Source organism: Cherax quadricarinatus, chromosome 43 (assembly GCF_038502225.1).
Source record: "Cherax quadricarinatus isolate ZL_2023a chromosome 43, ASM3850222v1, whole genome shotgun sequence".
Taxonomy (NCBI): Eukaryota; Metazoa; Arthropoda; class Malacostraca; order Decapoda; family Parastacidae; genus Cherax; species Cherax quadricarinatus.
In genome coordinates this window covers 28078726-28104924 of record NC_091334.1, presented here as the reverse complement: position 1 = coordinate 28104924, position 26199 = coordinate 28078726, and the positions used below count along the sequence as shown (strand labels likewise).

General features: G+C 41.8%; 1 protein-coding gene across 1 annotated transcript in view; it reads left to right on the top strand.

Moving 5' to 3' along the window:
* Window positions 1–1494: 1494 nt before the first annotated feature.
* The window catches only part of LOC128694186 (uncharacterized), a 59123-nt gene continuing 34418 nt past the window's right edge, over window positions 1495–26199 (top strand). The window contains exons 1-4 of the mRNA XM_053784167.2: window positions 1495–1630; window positions 9509–9688; window positions 15409–15522; window positions 15953–16426. Of these exons, the coding sequence (XP_053640142.1) occupies window positions 1511–1630; window positions 9509–9688; window positions 15409–15522; window positions 15953–16426 (888 nt within the window). The 5' untranslated portion in view covers window positions 1495–1510. The remainder of the gene's footprint in view (window positions 1631–9508; window positions 9689–15408; window positions 15523–15952; window positions 16427–26199) is intronic.

The window sequence follows — 26199 nt, the reverse complement described above, 5'->3', positions numbered from 1 at the left end:
ATTCCCTCCATCTTCCCGATACCTCTAACTCTCAATTTAATAACTCTCCTCTCCACTCTAACACTACATTTTTAAACCTATCCCATACATCTTCGATCCCATTGCCTATGCTCTCATTAGCCCATCTATCCTCCAATAGCTGTTTATATCTTACCCTAACTGCCTCCTCTTTTAGTTTATAAACCTTCACCTCTCTCTTCCCTGATGCTTCTATTCTCCTTGTATCCCATCTACCTTTCACTCTCAGTGTAGCTACAACTAAAAAGTGATCTGATATATCTGTGGCCCCTCTATAAACATGTACATCCTGAAGTCTACTCAACAGTCTTATATCTACCGATACTTAGTCCAACAAACTACTGTCATTAGGCCCTACATCATATCTTGTATACTTATTTATCCTCTTTTTCTTAAAATACATATTACCTATAACTAAACCCCTTTCTATACAAAATTCAATCAAAGTGCTCCCATTATCATTTACACCTGGCACCCCAAACTTACCTACCACACCCTCTCTAAAAGTTTCTCCTACTTTATCATTTAGGTCTACCACAATTACTCACTTGGTTCAAAGGTTCCTATACATTCACTTAACATCTCCCAAAATCTCTCTCTCTCCTCCACACTCCTCTCTTCTCCAGGTTTATACACGCTTATTATGACCCACTTTTCGCATCCAACCTTTATTTTAATCCACATAATCTTTGAATTATTGTTATTATTATTATTATTATTATATACACATTATTTAAAAGTCTTGTTGTCAGGAGGGTAAATTTTTGTATTTCAAAATAATTATTCAACTGCCAGCTATCGCCTAATTAACGTATTTTATACTGATTAATCTTTCCCAACGTTTATATATCTGTGTGGTGATAAAAATAATATATTATAATTATTATTGTTATTATATATGCGAGGAAATAGGTGAAATAAGGTCGAAATAAGGGAAAATTGGTGATTATAAGGTGCGTCGTCTGCCATCGCCGTAATAAACTATTTTTGGACTGATTCGTATTTCTCCAGCGTTTATTTAAATACAATGTATATATATAAATGTATATAGGCTAAAAAAGGTGAAAAATGTGAAAATAGTGGAACTTTTAGGTCCGTCGTCTATCAGCGCCGTAATAACAAGTTAGGGTATAATTTATAATTCCCTAATGTTTATATATTTTTAGAATGTATATAAACGTGTATATAGGTTTGAAAATAGGTGGAAACAGGTAAAATAAGGTGAAAATGAGGAATATTTTAGGTGCGTCATCTACCAGTGCAATAATAAAAAAAATATGGACTAATTTATAATTCCCAGATTTTTATATATTTTACAATATATATAGGCGAATATATACGCAATAAAAAGGTGAAACAAGGTGAGAATAGGGTAATATTTAGGTGCGTCGTCTGCTAGGAAATAGTATTGGAACCCTGGCTGGCCGGTCCTGGTCTTGGTCCTGTGTTTATTTCGTCGTTTTTTTAGAGGTTTTTGAGGCGCTGGGTTTTGATGGCGGCGTGTCTGAGGTCCCTGAAGCTGGGGCTGCCACCCAGGGTGGCAGGGGGCGGTGGCAGGGCGGCAGTAGAGGGGGGAAATGTAGGGGCAGCCAGAGTCTCCAGGCTTCCTCAGGTAGTACATGGTTGTACCAGGGTGTACATGGTTGTACCAGGGTGTGCATGGTTGTACCAGGGTGTACATGGTTGTACCAGGGTGTACATGGTTGTACCAGGGTGTACATGGTTGTACCAGGGTGTGCATGGTTGTACCAGGGTGTGCATGGTTGTACCAGGGTGTGCATGGTTGTACCAGGGTGTACATGGTTGTACCAGGGTGTACATGGTTGTACCAGGGTGTACATGGTTGTACTAGGGTGTACATGGTTGTACTAGGGTGTACATGGTTGTACCAGGGTGTACATGGTTGTACCAGGGTGTACATGGTTGTACCAGGGTGTGCATGGTTGTACCAGGGTGTACATGGTTGTACCAGGGTGTGCATGGTTGTACCAGGGTGTGCATGGTTGTACCAGGGTGTACATGGTTGTACCAGGGTGTACATGGTTGTACCAGGGTGTACATGGTTGTACCAGGGTGTACATGGTTGTACCAGGGTGTACGTGGCGGTGCCAAGGTGTACCTGGCTGTGCCAAGGTGTACCTGGCTGTGCCAAGGTGTACGTGGCGGTGCCAAAGTGTACGTGGCTGTGCCAAGGTGTACGTGGTGGTGCCAAGGTGTATGTTGTGGTGCCAAGGTGTACGTGGCTGTGCCAAGGTGTACGTGGTGGTGCCAAGGTGTACGTGGCTGTGCCAAGGTGTAAGATAAGATAAGATAAGATTTTGTTCGGATTTTTAACCCCGGAGGGTTAGCCATCCAGAATAACCCAAGAAAGTCAGTGCGTCACCGATGACTGTCTAACTTATTTCCATTGTTGTCTTCAGTCTTGTCCCCCAGGATGCCACCCACACCAGTCTACTAACACCCAGGATGCCACCCACACCAGTCCACTAACACCCTGGTACCTACTTACTGCTAGGTGAACAGGACGACAGGTGTAAGGAAATGCGTCAAAATGTTTCCACCCGCCGGGAATCGAACCTGGGCCCTCCATGTGTGAAGCGGGAGCTTTAGCCACCAGGCCACCGCTGTGCCAGGGTGTGCGTGGCTGTGCCAGGGTATTCGGGGCTGCGCCAGGATGTAAGTGGCTGCGCCAGGGTGTATGTGGCTGTGCCAGGGTGTACATGGCTGCGCCAGGGTGTATGTGGCTGCACCAGGGTGTACGTGGCTGTGCCAGTGTGTACATGGCTGCGCCAGGGTGTATGTGGCTGCACCAGGGTGTACGTGGCTGTGCCAGTGTGTACATGGCTGTGCCAGGGTGTATGTGGCTGTGCCAGGGTGTACGTGGCTGTGCCAGGGTGTACATCTGTGTACTCTCTATTGTAGTTGCAGGAATCAGTTCATAGCTCTTGGTCCTGCCTCTTCACTGGTTGCTACTGCTACTAGGTCCTCTCTCTCCCTGTTCCATGAGCTTTATCATACCTCTTCTTAAAACTATGTATGGCTCCTGCCTCCACTTCATCATTCTCCAGATTGTTCCACTTCCTGACAACTCTATGACTGAAGAAATACATCCTAATATCTCTATGATTCATCTGAGTCTTCAGCTTTCAGTTGTGACCCCTTATTTCTATGTCTCATCTGTAGAACATCCTGTCTCTGTCCGCCTTACCGATTGCTCTCAGTATTTTATATGTAGTTATCATGTCATCCCTCTCTTTCTCCTGTCCTCCAGTGTTGTCAGGTTAAGTTCCCTTAGCCTCTCCTCGGAGGATAGACTCCTCATTTCCAGGACTAGTTTTGTTGCAAATCTTTGCACTTTCTCTAATTTCTTGATGTGCTTGACCAAGTGTGGGTTCCATACTGGTGCTGCATACTCCAGTATGGGCCTGACGTACACGGTGTACAGTGTCGTGAATGACTCCTTTTTTAGATGTCGAAAAACTATTCTAATGTTTGCCAGGCACCTGTATGCTGCAGCAGTTTTTTGGAAGATGTGCACCTCAGGAGATGTGCTTGGTATGATGGTTACCCCAAGATCCTTTTCCTTGAGTGAGTTTTGCAGCCTCTGACTTCTTAGGCTGTACTCTGTCTGTGGTCTCCTTTGTCCTTCCCCAAGCTTCATAACTTTGCATTTGCTCGAGTTAAACTCCAGGAGCCATTTGTCAGACAGACCAGGCTTCCAGCCTATCCAGATGCCCTTGTAGGCTTACCTTATCCTCTACCGCTTGTATTCTCCTCATCAGCTTCACATTGTCTGTGAAGAGGAACACCTCTGAATTTCTCCTTTCTGTTATGTCATTCATGTGTACAAGACACTGCACTGGACCTGTGTCTGACCCTTGTGAAACCCTGTGTGGTTGTATTTGGGTATACTTGTGTACATTGCAGTTGTACTAGGTGTGTATGTGGTGGTTGTACTAGGGTGTATGTGTGAATATGGAGTGTATATCATGGTTTATGTATGGAGTTGGTGTACATGAGAGGTTGTACACTGGGAAATATATGGTGGTTGTACTATGATGTATATGGGGTGTACACTGTATCCACTTGACTGGTGTACTTGACAGGAGGTACAGTCTTGTACATGACAGGGTGTACACAGTATGCTGTACATGTCAGTGTAATTAGTGCGTCGGTAAATTCTATGTATATATTTGGATGTACAGAACACTTAAGTGTACCTACAAGGGGTGTCCATACATGGAGTGTACATCTGGTATACATAGGCACAAGTGCATACAGGGGGAATACATACACAGGAGGAATTTCAGTGATGTACACTATCTGTACACATGGGTGTACATACAAATCTACATAAATATGGTTATAGTATACACAAATAAGTGCATAGGTGTAGACACAAACATAGGTGTACACAGACTTATGTTGACATGCACAAGGTTGGGTGTACACAGACTTATGTTGACATGCACAAGGTTGGGTGTACACAGACTTATGTTGACATGCACAAGGTTGGGTGTACACACAGATCAACATGTTAATAATGTACACAGCCTGAGGTAAATAGGTGTACACTCATGGAAGTACATTTCAGTACTAATTTTAAATGCCTTTATTGATTACACATAAAATGTATATGTATATAATTAGTATTAATAATTATTATTAGTTATTTTTATTATTATTATTTGGACACACCAGGGAAAATTCATGCCCTCTTTTAATTATATATTAACGTGCAAACATCGGTTTTCGAGACAGACAATTAGCCACAACATTTCTCTCTCCCACATTTTTCTTCCGACCATATACCTACTTTTCTAACCAAACTCTGTTTAAAAATATAGGCAGTAGGTCAGATATTTTATAAAATACCGTAGCATTTAAAGTAACTTTTCTAACCACGGTAGAGTAAACTTTCAGGATAACAGACTCTTAAAATCTTACAATCTCCCAGATAAATCACACTTTCAACTCCATTATTTTCAGTGCTTATTATATGTCTGTAAATCGATGGTATAATACTACTACATTGATGTACAATGTATTAATATTGGTAGAATTACCAACAGTAAGTTAAGTAAAAGGACACAAATACAACTAATGTAACATTTTATTGTGGCAACATTTTGCTCTCCAGGAGCTTTTTTTTTTAATATAAACATACAATGCTTGTTTTTGCTTTTTTTTAAAGGTTCTTATTTAATGCACAGTCAGATGATTCCCCCACTATTAGTCCTTTATATCAAGGGTTTACTGTACCCTGGCTGCTGTAAGAGTCTTACATTGCTCTTCAAAGATTTTTATTATTATTATCACACTGGCCGATTCCCACCAAGGCAGGGTGGCCCGAAAAAGAAAAACTTTCACCATCATTCACTCCATCACTGTCTTGCCAGAAGGGTGCTTTACACTACAGTTTTTAAACTGCAACATTAACACCCCTCCTTCAGAGTGCAGGCACTGTACTTCCCATCTCCAGGACTCAAGTCCGGCCTGCCGGTTTCCCTGAACCCCTTCATAAATGTTACTTTGTTCACACTCCAACAGCACGTCAAGTATTAAAAACCATTTGTCTCCATTCACTCCTATCAAACACGCTCACGCATGCCTGCTGGAAGTCCAAGCCCCTCGCACACAAAACCTCCTTTACCCCCTCTCTCCAACCTTTCCTAGGCCGACCCCTACCCCGCCTTCCTTCCACTACAGACTGATACACTCTTGAAGTCATTCTGTTTCGCTCCATTCTCTCTACATGTCCGAACCACCTCAACAACCCTTCCTCAGCCCTCTGGACAACAGTTTTGGTAATCCCGCACCTCCTCCTAACTTCCAAACTACGAATTCTCTGCATTATATTCACACCACACATTGCCCTCAGACATGACATCTCCACTGCCTCCAGCCTTCTCCTCGCTGCAACATTCATCACCCATGCTTCACACCCATATAAGAGCGTTGGTAAAACTATACTCTCATACATTCCCCTCTTTGCCTCCAAGGACAAAGTTCTTCGTCTCCACAGACTCCTAAGTGCACCACTCACTCTTTTTCCCTCATCAATTCTATGATTCACCTCATCTTTCATAGACCCATCCGCTGACACGTCCACTCCCAAATATCTGAATACATTCACCTCCTCCATACTCTCTCCCTCCAATCTGATATTCAATCTTTCATCACCTAATCTTTTTGTTATCCTCATAACCTTACTCTTTCCTGTATTCACCTTTAATTTTCTTCTTTTGCACACCGTACCAAATTCATCCACCAATCTCTGCAATGTCTCTTCAGAATCTCCCAAGAGCACAGTGTCATCAGCAAAGAGCAGCTGTGACAACTCCCACTTTGTGTGTGATTCTTTATCTTTTAACTCCACACCTCTTGCCAAGACCCTCGCATTTACTTCTCTTACAACCCCATCTATAAATATATTAAACAACCACGGTGACATCACACATCCTTGTCTAAGGCCTACTTTTACTGGGAAAAAATTTCCCTCTTTCCTACATACTCTAACTTGAGCCTCACTATCCTCGTAAAAACTCTTCACTGCTTTCAGTAACCTACCTCCTACACCATACACTTGCAACATCTGCCACATTGCCCCCCTATCCACCCTGTCATACGCCTTTTCCAAATCCATAAATGCCACAAAGACCTCTTTAGCCTTATCTAAATACTGTTCACTTATATGTTTCACTGTAAACACCTGGTCCACACACCCCCTACCTTTCCTAAAGCCTCCTTGTTCATCTGCTATCCTATTCTCCATCTTACTTTTAATTCTTTCAATAATAACTCTACCATACACTTTTACCAGGTATACTCAGCAGACTTATCCCCCTATAATTTTTGCACTCTCTTTTATCTCCTTTGCCTTTATACAAAGGAACTATGCATGCTCTCTGCCAATCCCTAGGTACCTTACCCTCTTCCATACATTTATTAAATAATTGCACCAACCACTCCAAAACTATATCCCCACCTGCTTTTAACATTTCTATCTTTATCCCATCAATCCCGGCTGCCTTACCCCCTTTCATTTTACCTACTGTCTCACGAACTTCCCCCACACTCACAACTGGCTCTTCCTCACTCCTACAAGATGTTATTCCTGCTTGTCCTATACACGAAATCACAGCTTCCCTATCTTCATCAACATTTAACAATTCCTCAAAATATTCCCTCCATCTTCCCAATACCTCTAACTCTCCATTTAATAACTCTCCTCTCCTATTTTTAACTGACAAATCCATTTTTTTCTCTAGGCTTTCTTAACTTGTTAATCTCACTCCAAAACTTTTTCTTATTTTCAACAAAATTTGTTGATAACATCTCCCACTCTCTCATTTGCTCTCTTTTTACATTGCTTCACCACTCTCTTAACCTCTCTCTTTTTCTCCATATACTCTTCCCTCCTTGCATCACTTCTACTTTGTAAAAACTTCTCATATGCTAACTTTTCCTCCCTTACTACTCTCTTTACATCATCATTCCACCAATCGCTCCTCTTCCCTCCCGCACCCACTTTCCTGTAACCACAAACTTCTGCTGAACACTCTAACACTACATTTTTAAACCTACCCCATACCTCTTCGACCCCATTGCCTATGCTCTCATTAGCCCATCTATCCTCCAATAGCTGTTTATATCTTACCCTAACTGCCTCCTCTTTTAGTTTATAAACCTTCACCTCTCTCTTCCCTGATACTTCTATTCTCCTTGTATCCCATCTACCTTTTACTCTCAGTGTAGCTACAACTAGAAAGTGATCTGATATATCTGTGGCCCCTCTATAAACATGTACATCCTGAAGTCTACTCAACAGTCTTTTATCTACCAATACATAATCCAACAAACTACTGTCATTTCGCCCTACATCATATCTTGTATACTTATTTATCCTCTTTTTCTTAAAATATGTATTACCTATAACTAAACCCCTTTCTATACAAAGTTCAATCAAAGGGCTCCCATTATCATTTACACCTGGCACCCCAAACTTACCTACCACACCCTCTCTAAAAGTTTCTCCTACTTTAGCATTCAGGTCCCCTACCACAATTACTCTCTCACTTGGTTCAAAGGCTCCTATACATTCACTTAACATCTCCCAAAATCTCTCTCTCTCCTCTGCATTCCTCTCTTCTCCAGGTGCATACACGCTTATTATGACCCACTTCTCGCATCCAACCTTTACTTTAATCCACATAATTCTTGAATTTACACATTCATATTCTCTTTTCTCCTTCCATAACTGATCATTCAACATTACTGCTACCCCTTCCTTTGCTCTAACTCTCTCAGATACTCCAGATTTAATCCCATTTATTTCCCCCCACTGAAACTCCCCTACCCCCTTCAGCTTTGTTTCGCTTAGGGCCAGGACATCCAACTTCTTTTCATTCATAACATCAGCAATCATCTGTTTCTTGTCATCCGCTCTACATCCACGCACATTTAAGCATCCCAGTTTTATAAAGTTTTTCTTCTTCTCCTTTTTAGTAAATGTCTACAGGAGAAGGGGTTACTAGCCCATTGCTCCTGGCATTTTAGTCGCCTCATACGACACGCATGGCTTACGGAGGAAAGATTCTTTTCAACTTCCCCATGGACAATAGAAGAAATAAAGAAGAACAAGAGCTATTTAGAAAAAGGAGAAAAACCTAGATGTCTGTATATATATATATGCATGTGCGTGTCTGTGAAGTGTGACCAAAGTGTAAGTAGGAGTAGCAAGATATCCCTGTTATCTAGCGTGTTTATGAGACAGAAAAAGAAAACAGCAATCCTACCATCATGCAAAACAGTTACAGGTTTCTGTTTCACAGTCATCTGGCAGGACGGTAGTACTTCCCTGGGTGGTTGCTGTCTACCAACCTACTACCTCAAATTTTACAACTGCAACTCTTCTGACGTACTCGTTCCGATTCATTCTGAAATCGTACCATTTGTTCATTATGTACCATATTGTTCATGTAATTGTACTTAACTACGTAAGTAATCGTACCTAATAGTCTGTCTAGTTCTTAAGTAGTCTATCATCATTAGCATTAGTTTACCTAAACTACTTTGTATACTAGTGGCTTTCTTTTGTGCCTAATAATGTTTTACATGTAAACTACATTATTTTGTGCCATAGAGGAGCTTTGCAAGAGAGCTGACTATATAGAGGAGCTTTAAAAAAGAGTTGACAAATATAAGGGAGCCATATAAGAGAGTTGACTGTATATAGAGTAGCTTTTTAAGAGAACTGACTGTATAGAGGAGCTTTTAAAGAGAGCTGACTGTATAGAGTAGGCTTGTAAAGAGAGCTGACTGTATATAGAGGAGCTTTATAAGAGGACTAACTATCTGAGATGTGCAACTAACAATATTGTACAGTGCAAACTGTTGTTATTATCTGTAATTCCCTAAGAAGCAGTCTTTGATTATTACACTGTGCTCCCTGTTAGCGTAATGCTGATCTGAGTGGTTGTATTACCAGGGGTGTGTTCAGAGTGCCCCATCAACACCGATCCACCTGAGCAGCACTGCAAGTGTGTTGGCACAGCAACAGCAGCAGCTTCAACAGCAGGATTCATGCACAGGATCCACTCCTGACCTCTCCTCATCGAACACCTCAGCTGCCCTTCTACATGAGTCCCACTTGCTGCATCTCAAGCAGGTACCTGCCTCTCTAGTCTTGTGCTTGCGGTTGAGAGTGGTTTGTGTTGAAAGATCCATCCTGCGTCCTGTCCTTCTCTGGATAGTATCGATAGATTTTGTCCCTTGGCTTCTGTAAATGATCAAGACTTTTGTGGTCGAATTATTTCCTTTTCCCCCCAGCATGGCATCCACATGTGTAAATTGAGCCAAATTATTACCTTAGTCTCATGACTCTCAAAATTGCAATAACACAATTGCAAACAAATCATGGAATGGTGGGAGTTAAACCCATGGCAAGTGAGTGCTGAAATTCACAGACCTGTGTGTTAACTCAGCTGGTTGAGTGGTTAATTAACCTGTGAGTTTTAGGACTCTCTTGCATAGGTTCAAATCTGACCAGTTTTGTAATTTGATTACCATTTTATGTTACAAACCAGTGTTCCAACTCCTTAGGAAAAGTCTCAACGATGTCGCAGTGAGAGAACAGATTTTCACTTTTTCCTTGCAGCTGATGATTCAGATTGTTCAAGATCCCAGAAATATTAACAAAATATGTAAGTTCTAGATTTGACCATGTCCACACGTTTCAGAATTCATCTTTCCCTTGAGCATGGAGAAATAAATCCAACTCCACTCTTGATTGGAAAGTTCTATTGAGTACGTTCCCTACTGACAACCACCGTTCAGAAGTCTAGAACAGCAACACGTCAGAGTTCAAACCCATGTTCCAAAGTCTTTTCAGTAGCCTAGTCTTCACAGCTGATAATGCAGTTGACATCTTTCATCATCTCTTCAAAAACTGTGTTCCAGTGTCCCAGTAATGTTTTTGATTCCAGTGTTTTACATGGATAAAGCAGTGATCTCTAGTCACCATTTGTGTTATTTCACCAGTGTAGTTAACTGCTTATGAAATCATACTTAACCGAACCTCATTGAATCAGTTTGAAATAATAAGTCGAGCTTTTAAAATTGTACCATGTATTCATTAAACTGTCTTTCTTATTGTACATATAATGTAGTTAATTGCACAAGAAATCCTACTTAATTGTCTAATTCTTAAGTAGTCTTTAAGCCTTAGAATTAATTTGCCTGAAATGCATTACATACTAGTGACTTTTTGTGTCTAACAATGTTTTATTATATGTAAACTACATTATCTTTGAAGAACTAAAAGGCATAATACCATGACAGGAACAATATACAGTGGACACCCGCTTTACGATCACCTCCCAATGCGACCAATTATGTAAGTGTATTTATTTAAGTGCGTTTGTACGTGTATGTTTGGGGGTCTGAAATGGACTAATCTAATTCACAATATTCCTTATGGGAACAAATTCGTTCAGTACTGGCACCTGAACATACAGTGGACCCCCGCATAACGATATTAATCCGTTCCTGAGAGCTCATTGTTATGCAAAATTATCGTTATGCGAATGAATTTTCCCCATAAGAAATAATGGAAATCAAATTAATCCGTGCAAGACACCCCAAAGTATGAAAAAAAAAATTTTACCACATGAAATATTAATTTTAATACACACAAACTGAAAAAGGCATGCACGATTACATGACACTTACCTTTATTGAAGATCTGGTGATGATTGATGGGATGGGAGGAGGGGAGAGAGAGTGTTAGTGTTTAGAAGGGGAATCCCCTTCCATTAAGACTTGAGGTGTCAAGTCCTTTTCTGGGGTTACTTCCCTTCTTCTTTTAATGCCACTAGGACCAGCTTCAGAGTCACTGGACTTCTGTCGCACAACATATCTGTCCATAGTGGCCTGTACCTCTCGTTCCTTTATGACTTCCCTAAAGTGTTTCACAACATTGTCAGTGTAATAGTCACCAGCACGGCTTGCGATAGCTGTGTGAGGGTGATTTTCATCCATAAAGGTTTGCACTTTCAGCCACATTGCACAGATTTCCTTAATCTTTGTAGTAGGCAACTTCTTCAATTTCTCTCTCCCCTCCTCCGAACCAGTTTCCTTAGGTCTGGCCTCTTGCTGTTGAAGTTGATCTATCAGCTTATCAGTGGTTAGTTCTTCATTGTCCTCCTCCACCAACTCTTCCACATCATCCCAACTAACCTCCAATCCCAAGGACTTTCCCAATGCCACAATGGATTCCTCAACTGGCATACTCCTCTCAGGGTTAGCCTGAAACCCTTCAAAATTCCTTTGGTCTACACATTCTGGCCACAGTTTCTTCCAAGTAGAGTTCAAGGTCCTCTTAGTCACTCCCTCCCAAGCCTTACCTATAAGGTTTACACAATTGAGGATATTAAAGTGCTCTCTCCAAAACTCTCTTAGAGTCAGTTGAGTTTCTGAGGTCACTATAAAGCACCTTTCAAACAGAGCTTTTGTGTACAGTTTTTTGAAGTTTGCAATAACCTGCTGGTCCATGGGCTGCAGGAGAGGAGTGGTATTAGGAAGCAAAAACTTCACCTTAATGAAGCTCATGTCCCCATAAAGTCGCTCTGCCACGTCTGTAGGATGACCAGGGGCATTGTCTAACACCAGGAGGCACTTAAGGTCTAATTTCTTTTCAGTTAGGTAATCTTTCACATTGGGGGCAAATGCATGGTGTAACCAGTCACAGAAAAAGTCCCTAGTGACCCATGCCTTACTGTTTGCCCTCCACAGCACACACAAATTAGCCTTGAGGATATTCTTTTGCCTGAACGCTCTGGGAGTTTCAGAGTGATACACTAATAAAGGCTTCACTTTGCAATCACCACTAGCATTGGAACACATCAACAGAGTGAGCCTGTCTTTCATAGGCTTATGTCCTGGGAGTGCCTTTTCCTCCTGAGTAATGTAGGTCCTGCTTGGCATTTTCTTCCAAAACAGGCCTGTTTCATCACAATTAAACACTTGTTCAGGTTTCAGTCCTTCACTGTCTATGTACTCCTTGAATTCCTGCACATATTTTTCAGCTGCTTTGTGGTCCGAACTGGCAGCCTCACCATGCCTTATCACACTATGTATGCCACTATGCTTCTTAAATCTCTCAAACCAACCTTTGCTGGCCTTAAATTCACTCACATCATCACTAGTTGCAGGCATTTTTTTAATTAAATCCTCATGCAACTTCCTAGCCTTTTCACTTATGATCACTTGAGAGATGCTATCTCCTGCTATCTGTTTTTCATTTATCCATACCAATAAGAGTCTCTCAACATCTTCCATCACTTGCGATCTCTGTTTCGAAAACACAGTTGAACCTTTGGCAAGAACAGCTTCCTTGATTGCCGTTTTGTTGCCCACAATAGTAGCGATGGTTGATTGGGGTTTATTATACAACCTGGCCAGCTCGGAGACACGCACTCCACTTTCATGCTTATCATTGATCTCTTTCTTCATCTCTATAGTAATTCTCACCCTTATTGCTGTAGGGTTGGTACTAGAAGCTTTCTTGGGGCCCATGGTCACTTATTTTGCAGATAAAATCACCAAAAACACTGTAATAATACGAAATGTTCCGATTGTATGCTTGGATGTTACCGCGGAGGCTGGCTGGTAAACAATGCCACCGGCGGAACATGTGAGGCTGGCTCAGGCCGCACATTAGACGCGTCTCGGACGAACAGCGTTGAGCGGGTTTTTTAGCGGTATGCGAGGCAAAATCTTAGTGATAAAATGTATCGGTATGCGGATTTAACGTTATGTAAGGCCAACGGTATGCGGGGGTCCACTGTACTTCTAGAATGAAATAATATCGTAAACCAGGGGTCCACTGTACAAATAAGCCGCACTACCAGCCTTACCACTAACCATTACTACTTTTTCTTCCTGTCTTGGTGCCGTCCCTGTCCAGTTCACCTGTATATATCCTGGCTTCCTCCCCCCCTCTCTTGTGTTAGTGTGACTTATGAATGATCCAAGTTGGCCTGGCACCTCATCGAAGGTTCTCTTTCCTATGTGCGGGTTATTCGTACATTATCTTGGTACCACATAAAAAGAAATAAATGTTTAATTTGAATATGAATGTTTGGAGGCTGAGCTTGGCCTAGCATGGCAGAAGCATCATTAATGGTGACACTCATAAGACTCGCCCAAGACAAACCAAAGAAATTTCTTAACAATTTTGAACGTGAGTTTGAACACATCCTCAGCCTTTGTGGTGATATTGAGAGTCTTGCAAAAAAAAAAATAACTGGTTTTTGAAGTCCCCTTCAACCATGGATAGTGCAAACACCAATGCAACATCGTCCAACTGCATAGCAAATATTGGTCAGGTACTAACTTTAGGTGTCGGTGACTGTCATTCTGTGATACGTTGTTTATTCGTCTCATTACTGAGCTGTTGAGAGACATATGTATCATTCAGCTCCCTGGCATCTTCCTAACCATGAATAAGCTCTACTGTCTCATAGCTCAGTAGCACACTCAGCTCACACATTGAGGTCCATGGTTTGATCCCCGGTACAGGTGGAAGCATTGGGGCATGTTTCCTTAAGACATCTGCTGTCCCTGTTCACCTAGCAGCAAATAAGTACCTGGCTGTTAGCCGAATGATGTGAGTCACATGCCCAATATGCTCTTCTGCACATGGAAAATCACTCCGTACAAAAGCAAAAGACTGGGAAGGTGATGCAACATCACCCCAATGAAAAGTACGGGCACCACGAGCATGCTAAGAGACAACACAATAAGTGTCAGGGGCCCAAGACTGTTCAGCTGCCTCCCAGCATAAATTTTATTAATTATAAAAAAAAATTTGTGATACATAAAAATTTTACCACTCTATAACCTGTGTCTAGTTTTCAAGTAATCTGTAAGCATTAGGATTAGTATGCCCAAAATGCTGATGCATGCTAGTAACTTTCTTTGTGTTCACAGTATTTTATTACATGTAAACTACACACTGTATGACATGCAAAGAAATAAAAATTTTGAATTTTGAAATTTTTTGAATAAGGGGGATTACCAATACACCCCTAGCTGTCTTCAAGAAGGCGCTGGACAGGCACCTAAGGCAGTGCCTGGTGAGCTGGCCTGGGGTTCGTATATCAGTTCATGTGCAGCCAGCAGTAACATCCTGGTTGATCAGGCCCTGATCCACCGCGAGGTGTGGTCACGGATCGGGCCATGGAAGCATTGACCCTCGGGTCAGTGCTCCCAAGAATGCTCCAAGTATAACCAGGGGCTTTCTATCTCTACCCTCTCCTCACTTAACAGTTCCGTTCCTAAGACCACATCAGTAAACAAATTCGTCGCTAAGTGAGGAGCATACTATAATGGTGGTGGGTTTGTGTCAACCATCTTTGATATTGTTTTAATGTCACCTTTGGACCATTTATAACATTTCTGGTATATTTTTAAATGTTTATTCAGTAGGGTACTGTATATTATAATAAACAGAATAGAGGAAATCAGCTCTAATATACATACATTATTTAGTATGGAAACTGGTTACAGAGACCGCCGTAAGTCTGAGTCATCGGTAAACAAGTACGTCACTAAGTAAGGAGAGGCTGTAGTATGTCATTGATGTCAGCTATGATATGTATAAATTGTATAATGCACTTGTAGAAATAAATATTATTATTATTATTATAACTGCTCCTTAAGACCCAATAACTGCTGCTCATAATAGTGGATGATAACTGTCCTCTTTTCCTTGACAGATTTGAAATTGATGTAATTGTGTGAATACTTGTGCTTGATGTATCTTCCAGTCATTATAGTTATCCCAAAACTGTGAACACCAGCCAAATTTCTTCCTTGTTATGACAGGCCGAAGACGTCAGCAGTGACCTGTTGGAGAGGCTTAGTGCCACTGGACCACACTTTCACTGCTTCGACCCCCTCGGCAGCTTCCCGGCACACCACACCTGTCACCAGGGTCAGGTGCGTGTTTGCAACACGTTTCACAGCCTTTATTGGGTACTCAGAACACCTGTGCTTGACCACTGGAATACATAATTAGTTGACCATTGGATTCAGTGGTTGAACAAGTGCTACACATCTCATACTGCCATTCATCAGTGGTTTCAAATTACACTTAACAAGTGATAAGCCTGGTGTTTTGCTTTTCCCAAGGTGCTGTGTGACCCCCCTATAAGTTTAGTGCTTTCACCTTCATGAAGGTGTTATAGTTCAGTTATCAGAACTGCTTCTGGCAAGATGGTGATTGAGTGAATGATTGTGGATGTGTTTCCTCGTTTAGGGTTGCCCTACCCCAGTGGGAAACAACCTCTTTGTTTACAACAGTCATCGTATCGTCAGCATCCAAACGATACACTAATGGCTGCATTTGACATACGTTTATGTGTTTCAGGATTACGTCTCAGGAAGACTGGTGTGCCGCGACACAAACACCAGCGTCAGAACATTCCGTCTACCAGCTGATGCCCTGTGGTACCCCCGGGGCACGTACCACCGGGGCAGTGACATCCTGTACTCTGTGTCATACAGTGAAATCGAGAGCCAGGTCTTGGATACAGTGTCACTGTCTTGCCCCGGGTACAGTGAAGAGTCAGTCTCTGTAAACAGTGGCTGTAGTGAGGCATTTACTACTTATGACAGCAGTAAAGAAACATTCTCCTGTGGCAATGACACCTCTTCGGAGGCACCCATGAGGGAAAGTGCTACTTGCGACATGTCAGTGTTCATCAAGAGTGTGTCTGAGGGTGAGTCTAGCATGCAGTGCCATGTGTCATCAGGGCAGAGTGGCGCGACACACAAGGCGGACCCCACTGGCAAGCCAAGTGCCGAGCATCTGACACATGTATTTGACGTTCTAGCAGAGACGGTGAGTGTGAGATCTCTCTCTCTCCCCCTCTGTATATCACCGTGATAAGCAAGACAAGTGTAACTTTAACATGTCTTTATTCCGAAACATTTTGCCTTACTCGTCTTGTTCCATTATACAGTGGTACCTTGGGATATGAACTTTAACAGTTATGTAACTGTATTTTTGTAAGTCCTTTTGTAAGCGTATTTTTGGGGTCTAAAACGGACTAATCTACTTTACATTATTCCTTATGGGAACAAATTCGTTCAGTACTTGAACAGATCGGCACTCGAACAGCCTTCTGGAACGAATTAGGTTTGTATCCCGAGATACCACTGTATTTCTACTGTAACTCTGTAACTCTGTTGGGGATTTTAATGCTAAAGTGGGTAAAAATGTTATGGAGGGAGTAGTAGGTAAATTTGGGGTGCCAGGGGTAAATGTAAATGGGGAGCCTTTAATTGAGCTATGTGTAGAAAGAAATTTGGTAATAAGTAATACATATTTTATGAAAAAGAGGATAAATAAATATACAAGGTATGATGTAGCACGTAATGAAAGTAGTTTATTAGATTATGTATTGGTGGATAAAAGGTTGATGGGTAGGCTCCAGGATGTACATGTTTATAGAGGGGCAACTGATATATCGGATCATTATTTAGTTGTAGCTACAGTTAGAGTAAGAGGTAGATGGGAAAAGAGGAAGGTGGCAACAACAAGTAAGAGGGAAGTGAAAGTGTATAAACTAAGGGAGGAGGAAGTTCGGGTGAGATATAAGCGACTATTGGCAGAAAGGTGGGCTAGTGCAAAGATGAGTAGTGGGGGGGTTGAAGAGGGTTGGAATAGTTTTAAAAATGCAGTATTAGAATGTGGGGCAGAAGTTTGTGGTTATAGGAGGGTGGGGGCAGGAGGAAAGAGGAGTGATTGGTGGAATGATGAAGTAAAGGGTGTGATAAAAGAGAAAAAGGTAGCTTATGAGAGGTTTTTACAAAGCAGAAGTGTTATAAGAAGAGCAGAGTATATGGAGAGTAAAAGAAAGGTAAAGAGAGTGGTGAGAGAGTGCAAAAGGAGAGCAGATGATAGAGTGGGAGAGGCACTGTCAAGAAATTTTAATGAAAATAAGAAAAAATTTTGGAGTGAGTTAAACAAGTTAAGAAAGCCTAGGGAAAATATGGATTTGTCAGTTAAAAACAGAGTAGGGGAGTTAGTAGATGGGGAGATGGAGGTATTGGGTAGATGGCGAGAATATTTTGAGGAACTTTTAAATGTTAAGGAAGAAAGGGAGGCAGTAATTTCATGCACTGGTCAGGGAGGTATACCATCTTTTAGGAGTGAAGAAGAGCAGAATGTAAGTGTGGGGGAGGTACGTGAGGCATTACGTAAAATGAAAGGGGGTAAAGCAGCTGGAACTGATGGGATCATGACAGAAATGTTAAAAGCAGGGGGGGATATAGTGTTGGAGTGGTTGGTACTTTTGTTTAATAAATGTATGAAAGAGGGGAAGGTACATAGGGATTGGCAGAGAGCATGTATAGTCCCTTTATATAAAGGGAAAGGGGACAAAAGAGACTGTAAAAATTATAGAGGAATAAGCTTACTGAGTATACCAGGAAAAGTGTACGGTAGGGTTATAATTGAAAGAATTAGAGGTAAGACAGAATGTAGGATTGCGGATGAGCAAGGAGGTTTTAGAGTGGGTAGGGGATGTGTAGATCAGGTGTTTACATTGAAGCATATATGTGAACAGTATTTAGATAAAGATAGGGAAGTTTTTATTGCATTTATGGATTTAGAAAAGGCATATGATAGAGTGGATAGAGGAGCAATGTGGCAGATGTTGCAAGTATATGGAATAGGTGGTAAGTTATTAAATGCTGTAAAGAGTTTTTATGAGGATAGTGAGGCTCAGGTTAGGGTGTGTAGAAGAGAGGGAGACTACTTCCCGGTAAAAGTAGGTCTTAGACAGGGATGTGTAATGTCACCATGGTTGTTTAATATATTTATAGATGGGGTTGTAAAGGAAGTAAATGCTAGGGTGTTTGGGAGAGGGGTGGGATTAAATTATGGGGAATCAAATTCAAAATGGGAATTGACACAGTTACTTTTTGCTGATGATACTGTGCTTATGGGAGATTCTAAAGAAAAATTGCAAAGGTTAGTGGATGAGTTTGGGAATGTGTGTAAAGGTAGAAAGTTGAAAGTGAACATAGAAAAGAGTAAGGTGATGAAGGTGTCAAATGATTTAGATAAAGAAAAATTGGATATCAAATTGGGGAGGAGGAGTATGGAAGAAGTGAATGTTTTCAGATACTTGGGAGTTGACGTGTCGGCGGATGGATTTATGAAGGATGAGGTTAATCATAGAATTGATGAGGGAAAAAAGGTGAGTGGTGCGTTGAGGTATATGTGGAGTCAAAAAACGTTATCTATGGAGGCAAAGAAGGGAATGTATGAAAGTATAGTAGTACCAACACTCTTATATGGGTGTGAAGCTTGGGTGGTAAATGCAGCAGCGAGGAGACGGTTGGAGGCAGCGGAGATGTCCTGTTTAAGGGCAATGTGTGGTGTAAATATTATGCAGAAAATTCGGAGTGTGGAAATTAGGAGAAGGTGTGGAGTTAATAAAAGTATTAGTCAGAGGGCAGAAGAGGGGTTGTTGAGGTGGTTTGGTCATTTAGAGAGAATGGATCACAGTAGAATGACATGGAAAGCATATAAATCTATAGGGGAAGGAAGGCGGGGTAGGGGTCGTCCTCGAAAGGGTTGGAGAGAGGGGGTAAAGGAGGTTTTGTGGGTAAGGGGCTTGGACTTCCAGCAAGCGTGCGTGAGCGTGTTAGATAGGAGTGAATGGAGACGAATGGTACTTGGGACCTGACGATCTGTTGGAGTGTGAGCAGGGTAATATTTAGTGAAGGGATTCAGGGAAACCGGTTATTTTCATATAGTCGGACTTGAGTCCTGGAAATGGGAAGTACAATGCCTGCACTTTAAAGGAGGGGTTTGGGATATTGGCAGTTTGGAGGGATATGTTGTGTATCTTTATATGTTTATGCTTCTAGACTGTTGTATTCTGAGCACCTCTGCAAAAACAGTGATAATGTGCGAGTGTGGTGAAAGTGTTGAATGATGATGAAAGTATTTTCTTTTTGGGGATTTTCTTTCTTTTTTGGGTCACCCTGCCTCGGTGGGAGACGGCCGACTTGTTGAAAAAAAAAAAAAAAAAAAAAAAAACTCTGTAACTTCCTGTATCTTCACCTTCTCTATTCAGCCACTCCACTAAATAAAATCATTGAAAATGTACCATTTGCTCATTAGCTACATTTCTTATTGTACATATAATTGTATTTAACTGCATAAGAAATTCTACTAAATAGTCTATCTAGTTCATAAGTAGTCTTTAGGCACTAGGTTTAGTTTGCATGAAATGCATTGCACACCAGTCACTTTCTTGTGTGACTACCCATGTTTTATTACATGTAAACTACATTATTTTCATATTGCAGGGTGACCCAAAAAAGAAAGAAAATCCCCAAAAAGAAAATGCTTTCATCATCACTCAACACTTTCACCACACTCACACATTATCACTGTTTTTGCAGAGGTGCTCAGAATACAACAGTTTAGAAGCATATACGTATAAAGATACACAACATATCCCTCCAAACTGCCAATATCCCAAACCCCTCCTTTAAAGTGCAGGGATTGTACTTCCCATTTCCAGGACTCAAGTCCGACTGTATGAAAATAACCGGTTTCCTTGAATCCCTTCACTAAATGTTACCCTGCTCACACTCCAACAGATCGTCAGGTGCCAAGTACCATTCGTCTCCATTCACTCCTATCTAACACACTCACGCACGCTTGCTGGAAGTCCAAGCCCCTCACCCACAAAACCTCCTTTACCCCCTCTCTCCAACCCTTTCGAGGACGACCCCTACCCCTCCTTCCTTCCCCTATAGATTTATATGCTTTCCATGTCATTCTACTTTGATCCATTCTCTCTAAATGACCAAACCACCTCAACAACCCCTCTTCTGCCCTCTGACTAATGCTTTTATTAACCCCACACCTCCTAATTTCCACACTCCGAATTTTCTGCATAATATTTACACCACAGACGTGTTTCTTTCCACCTGTTGTCTATGTTCCCCATCAGTAAAATGGGTACCTGGGTGTTAGTCGACTGGTGTGGGTCGCATCCTGGGACACTGACCTAAGGAGGCCTGGTCACAGACCGGGCCGCGGGGGCGTTGACCCCCGGAACTCTCTCCAGATAAACTCCAGATAAACACATTGCCCTTAGACAGGACATCTCCACTGCCTCCAACTGTCTCCTCGCTGCTGCATTTACCACCCAAGCTTCACATCCATATACCATATAAGAGTGTTGGTACCACTATACTTTCATACATTCCCTTCTTTGCCTCCATAGATAGCGTTTTTTGACTCCCCATATACCTCAACGCACCGGTCACCTTTTTTCCCTCATCAATTCTATGATTAACCTCATCCTTCATAAATCCATCCGCCGACACGTCAACTCCCAAGTATCTGAAAACATTCACTTCTTCCATACTCCTCCTCCCCAATTTGATATCCAATTTTTCTTTATCTAAATCATTTGATGCCCTCATCACCTTACTCTTTTCTATGTTCACTTTCAACTTTCTACCTTTACACACATTCCCAAACTCATCCACTAACCCTTGCAATTTTTCTTTAGAATCTCCCATAAGCACAGTATCATCAGCAAAAAGTAACTGTGTCAATTCCCATTTTGAATTTGATTCCCCATAATTTAATCCCACCCCTCTCCCGAACACCCTAGCATTTACTTCTTTTACAACCCCATCTATAAATATATTAAACAACCATGGTGACATTACACATCCCTGTCTAAGACCTACTTTTACCGGGAAGTATTCTCCCTCTCTTCTACACACCCTAACCTGAGCCTCACTATCCTCATAAAAACTCTTAACAGCATTTAGTAACTTACCACCTATTCCATATACTTGCAACATCTGCCACATTGCTCCTCTATCCACTCTATCATATGCCTTTTCTAAATCCATAAATGCAATAAAAACTTACCTACCTTTATCTAAATGCTGTTCACATATATGCTTCAATGTAAACACTTGATCTACACATCCCCTACCCACTCTGAAGCCTCCCTGCTCATCCGCAATCCTACATTCTATCTTAACGCTAATTCTTTCAATTATAACCCTACCGTATACTTTTCCTGGTATACTCAGTAAACTTATTCCTCTATAATTTTTACAATCTCTTTTTACAAAAGAGATTGTAAAAATTATTTTTTTTAAAAATAAAAAATAATTTTTACAATCTCTTTTGTCCCCTTTCCCTTTATATAAAGGGACTATACATGCTCTCCGCCAATCCCTAGGTACCTTCCCCTCTTTCATACATTTATTAAACAAAAGTACCAACCACTCCAACACTATATCCCCCCTGCTTTTAACATTTCTGTCATGATCCCATCAGTTCCAGCTGCTTTACCCCCTTTCATTCTATGTAATGCCTCACGTACCTCCACCACACTTACATTCTGCTCTTCTTCACTCCTAAAAGATGGTATACCTCCCTGGCCAGTGCATGAAATTACCGCCTCCCTTTCTTCCTCAACATTTAAAAGCTCCTCAAAATATTCTCGCCATCTACCTAATACAGTGGACCCCCGCATACCGTTGGCATCACATAACGATTAATCCGCATACCGCTTGCTTTAATTGCAAAAATTTTGCCTCGCATACCGCTTAAAAACCCGCTCACCAATTTTCGTCCGAGACGCATCCAATGTGCGCCCTCAGCCAGCCTCACATGTGCCGCCAGTGGCATTGTTTACCAGCCAGCCTCCGCGGTAACATCCAAGCATACAATCGGAATATTTCGTATTATTACAGTGTTTTCGGTGCTTTTTCTGGAAAATAAGTGACCATGGGCCCCAAGAAAGCTTCTAGTGCCAACCCTACAGCAATAAGGGTGAGAATTCCAATAGAGATGAAGAAAGAGATCATTGATAAGTATGAAAGTGGAGTGCGTATCGCCGACCTGGTCAGGTTGTACAAGAAACCCCAATCAACCATCGCTACTATTGTGGGCACCAGAAAGGCAATTATTACAACCTAGGATTTCAAATGGCCTGTTATCCCAGGTGTAATGGGAGCAAATAAACACAGTAGAAAAAGTTTAGACTTATATTATCCTTCACCAATTATAACAGCAATATGTACACTATGTACAGTGATAAATATAGTGCACTCCACGGTAAGCAAGGCAGAAATAGAAGCCACAAGATAGCAGACCGTGCTTCAACCAGCTCTAGAGTGGGAATGACAAGGGCAGACAGGAGAGCGGTATCCACATAACCTCTGCGATTGTCAATCCCACCTTCTTATTGGCTAGAACCTGGTCACTAGTTGAACGATGGGGCCCCATCATCAACTCTTAGCAACCTGGTTCGCTGGTTGGGGGAGATAGCCTGTAAATGAGGGTGTGTCCATGCGCCGAATAAAGGTTACGTACTCTTTGCATGCCACAGCAATCAAGGAAGCTGTTCTTGCCAAAGGTTTAACTGTGTTTTCGAAACAAAGATCGCAAGTGATGGAAGTTGTTGAGAGACTCTTATTGGTGTGGATAAATGAAAAACAGCTAGCAGGAGATAGCGTCTCTCAAGCGATCATAAGCGAAAAGGCTAGGAAGTTGCATGAGGATTTAATTAAAAAAATGCCTGCAACTAATGCTGATGTGAGTGAATTTAAGGCCAGCAAAGGTTGGTTTGAGAGATTTAAGAAGCATAGTGGCATACATAGTGTGATAAGGCATGGTGAGGCTGCCAGTTCGGACCACAAAGCGGCTGAAAAATATGTGCATGAATTCAAGGAGTACATAGAGACTGAAGGACTGAAACCTGAACAAGTGTTTAATTGTGATGAAACAGGCCTGTTTTGGAAGAAAATGCCAAGCAGGACCTACATTACTCAGGAGGAAAAGGCACTCCCAGGACATAAGCCTATGAAAGACAGGCTTACTTTGTTGATGTGTTCCAATGCTACTGGTGATTGCAAAGTTAAGCCTTTATTAGTGTATCACTCTGAAACTCCCAGAGCGTTCAGGCAAAAGAATGTCCTCAAGGAGAATTTGTGTGTGCTGTGGAGGGCAAACAGTAAGGCATGGGTCACTAGGGACTTTTTCTATGACTGGTTACACCATGCATTTGCCCCCAATGTGAAAGATTACCTAACTGAAAAGAAATTAGACCTTAAGTGCCTCCTGGTGTTAGACAATGCCCCTGGTCATCCTACAGACGTGGCAGAGCGACTTTATGGGGACATGAGCTTCATTAAGGTGAAGTTTTTGCCTCCTAATACCACTCCTCTCCTGCAGCCCATGGACCAGCAGGTTATTGCAAACTTCAAAAAACTGTACACAAAAGCTCTGTTTGAAAGGTGCTTTGTAGTGACCTCAGAAACTCAACTGACTCTAAGAGAGTTTTGGAGAGAGCACTTTAATATCCTCAATTGTGTAAACCTTATAGGTAAGGCTTGGGAGGGAGTGACTAAGAAGACCTTGAACTCTGCTTGGAAGAAACTGTGGCCAGAATGTGTAGACAAAAGGGATTTTGAAGGGTTTGAGGCTAACCCTGAGAGGATTATGCCAGTTGAGGAATCCATTGTGGCATTGGGAAAGTCCTTGGGGTTGGAGGTTAGTGGGGAGGATGTGGAGGAGGACAATGAAGAACTAACCACTGATGAGCTGATAGATCAACTTCAACAGCAAGAGGCCAGACCTGAGGAAACTGGTTCAGAGGAGGGGAGAGAAAAATTGAAGAAGTTGCCTACTACAAAGATTAAGGAAATGTGTGCAAAGTGGCTTGAAGTGCAAACCTTTTTTGATGAAAATCACCCTCACACAGCTATTGCAAGCCGTGTTGGCAACCTGTACACTGACAATGTTGTGAAACACTTTAGGGAAGTCATAAAGGAACGAGAGGTACAGGCCACTATGGACAGATATGTTGTGCGACAGAAGTCCAGTGACTCTGAAGCTGGTCCTAGTGGCATTAAAAGAAGAAGGGAAGTAACCCCAGAAAAGGACTCGACACCTCAAGTCTTAATGGAAGGGGATTCCCCTTCTAAACACTAACACTCTCTCTCCCCTCCTCCCATCCCATCAATCATCACCAGATCTTCAATAAAAGTAAGTGTCATGTAAGTGTGCATGCCTTTTTCAGTTTGTGTGTATTAAAATTAACATTTCATGTGGTAAAAAAATTTTTTTTTTCATACTTTTGGGTGTCTTGCACAGATTAATTTGATTTCCATTATTTCTTATGGGGAAAATTCATTCGCATACCGATTATTTCGCATACCAATGACCCCTCTTGCACGGATTAAAATCGGTATGCGGGGGTCCACTGTACCTCCCTCTCCCCATCTACTAACTCCCCTACTCTGTTTTTAATTGACAAATCCATACTTTCCCTAGGCTTTCTTAACTTGTTTAACTCACTCCAAAATTTTTTCTTATTTTCATTAAAATTTCTTGACAGTGCCTCTCCCACTCTATCATCTGCTCTCCTTTTGCACTCTCATCACTCTCTTCACCTTTCTTTTACTCTCCATATACTCTGCTCTTCTTATAACACTTCTGCTTTGTAAAAACCTCTCATAAGCTACCTTTTTCTCTTTTATCACACCCTTTACTTCATCATTCCACCAATCACTCCTCTTTCCTCCTGCCCCCACCCTCCTATAACCACAAGCTTCTGCCCCACATTCTAATACTGGTGGCCTGGTGGAGGGCTCTGGTGGCCTGGTGGTTAACGCTCTCGCTTCACACGGTGAGGGCCTGGGTTCGATTCCCAGCCAGAGTAGAAACATTGGACGTGTTTCTTTCCACCTGTTGTCTATGTTCCCCATCAGTAAAATGGGTACCTGGGTGTTAATCGACTGGTGTGGGTCGCATCCTGGGACACTGACCTAAGGAGGCCTGGTCACAGACCGGGCCGTGGGGGTGTTGACCCCCGGAACTCTCTCCAGATAAACTCCAGATAAACTCTCTTCAACCCCCCCACTAATCTTTGCACTAGCCCACCTTTCTGCCAATAGTCGCTTATATCTCACCCGAACTTCCTCCTCCCTTAGTTTATACACTTTCACCTCCCTCTTACTTGTTGTTGCCATCTTCCTCTTTTCCCATCTACCTCTTACTCTAACTGTAGCTACAACTAAATAATGATCCGATATATCAGTTGCCCCTCTATAAACATGCACATCCTGGAGCCTACCCATCAACCTTTTATCCACCAATACATAATCTAGCAAACTACTTTCATTACGTGCTACATCATACCTTGTATATTTATTTATCCTCTTTTTCATAAAATATGTATTACCTATTACCAAATTCCTTTCTACACATAGCTCAATTAAAGGCTCCCCATTTACATTTACCCCTGGCACCCCAAATTTACCTACTACTCCCTCCATAACATTTTTACCCACTTTAGCATTGAAATCCCCAACCACCATTACTCTCACACTTGATTCAAAACTCCCCACGCATTCACTCAACATTTCCCAAAATCTCTCTCTCTCCTCTACACTTCTCTCTTCTCCAGGTGTATACATGCTTACTATAACCCACTTTTCACATCCAATCTTTATTTTACTCCACATAATCCTTGAATTAATACATTTGTAGTCCCTCTTTTCCTGCCATAGCTTATCCTTCAACATTATTGCTACTCCTTCTTTAGCTCT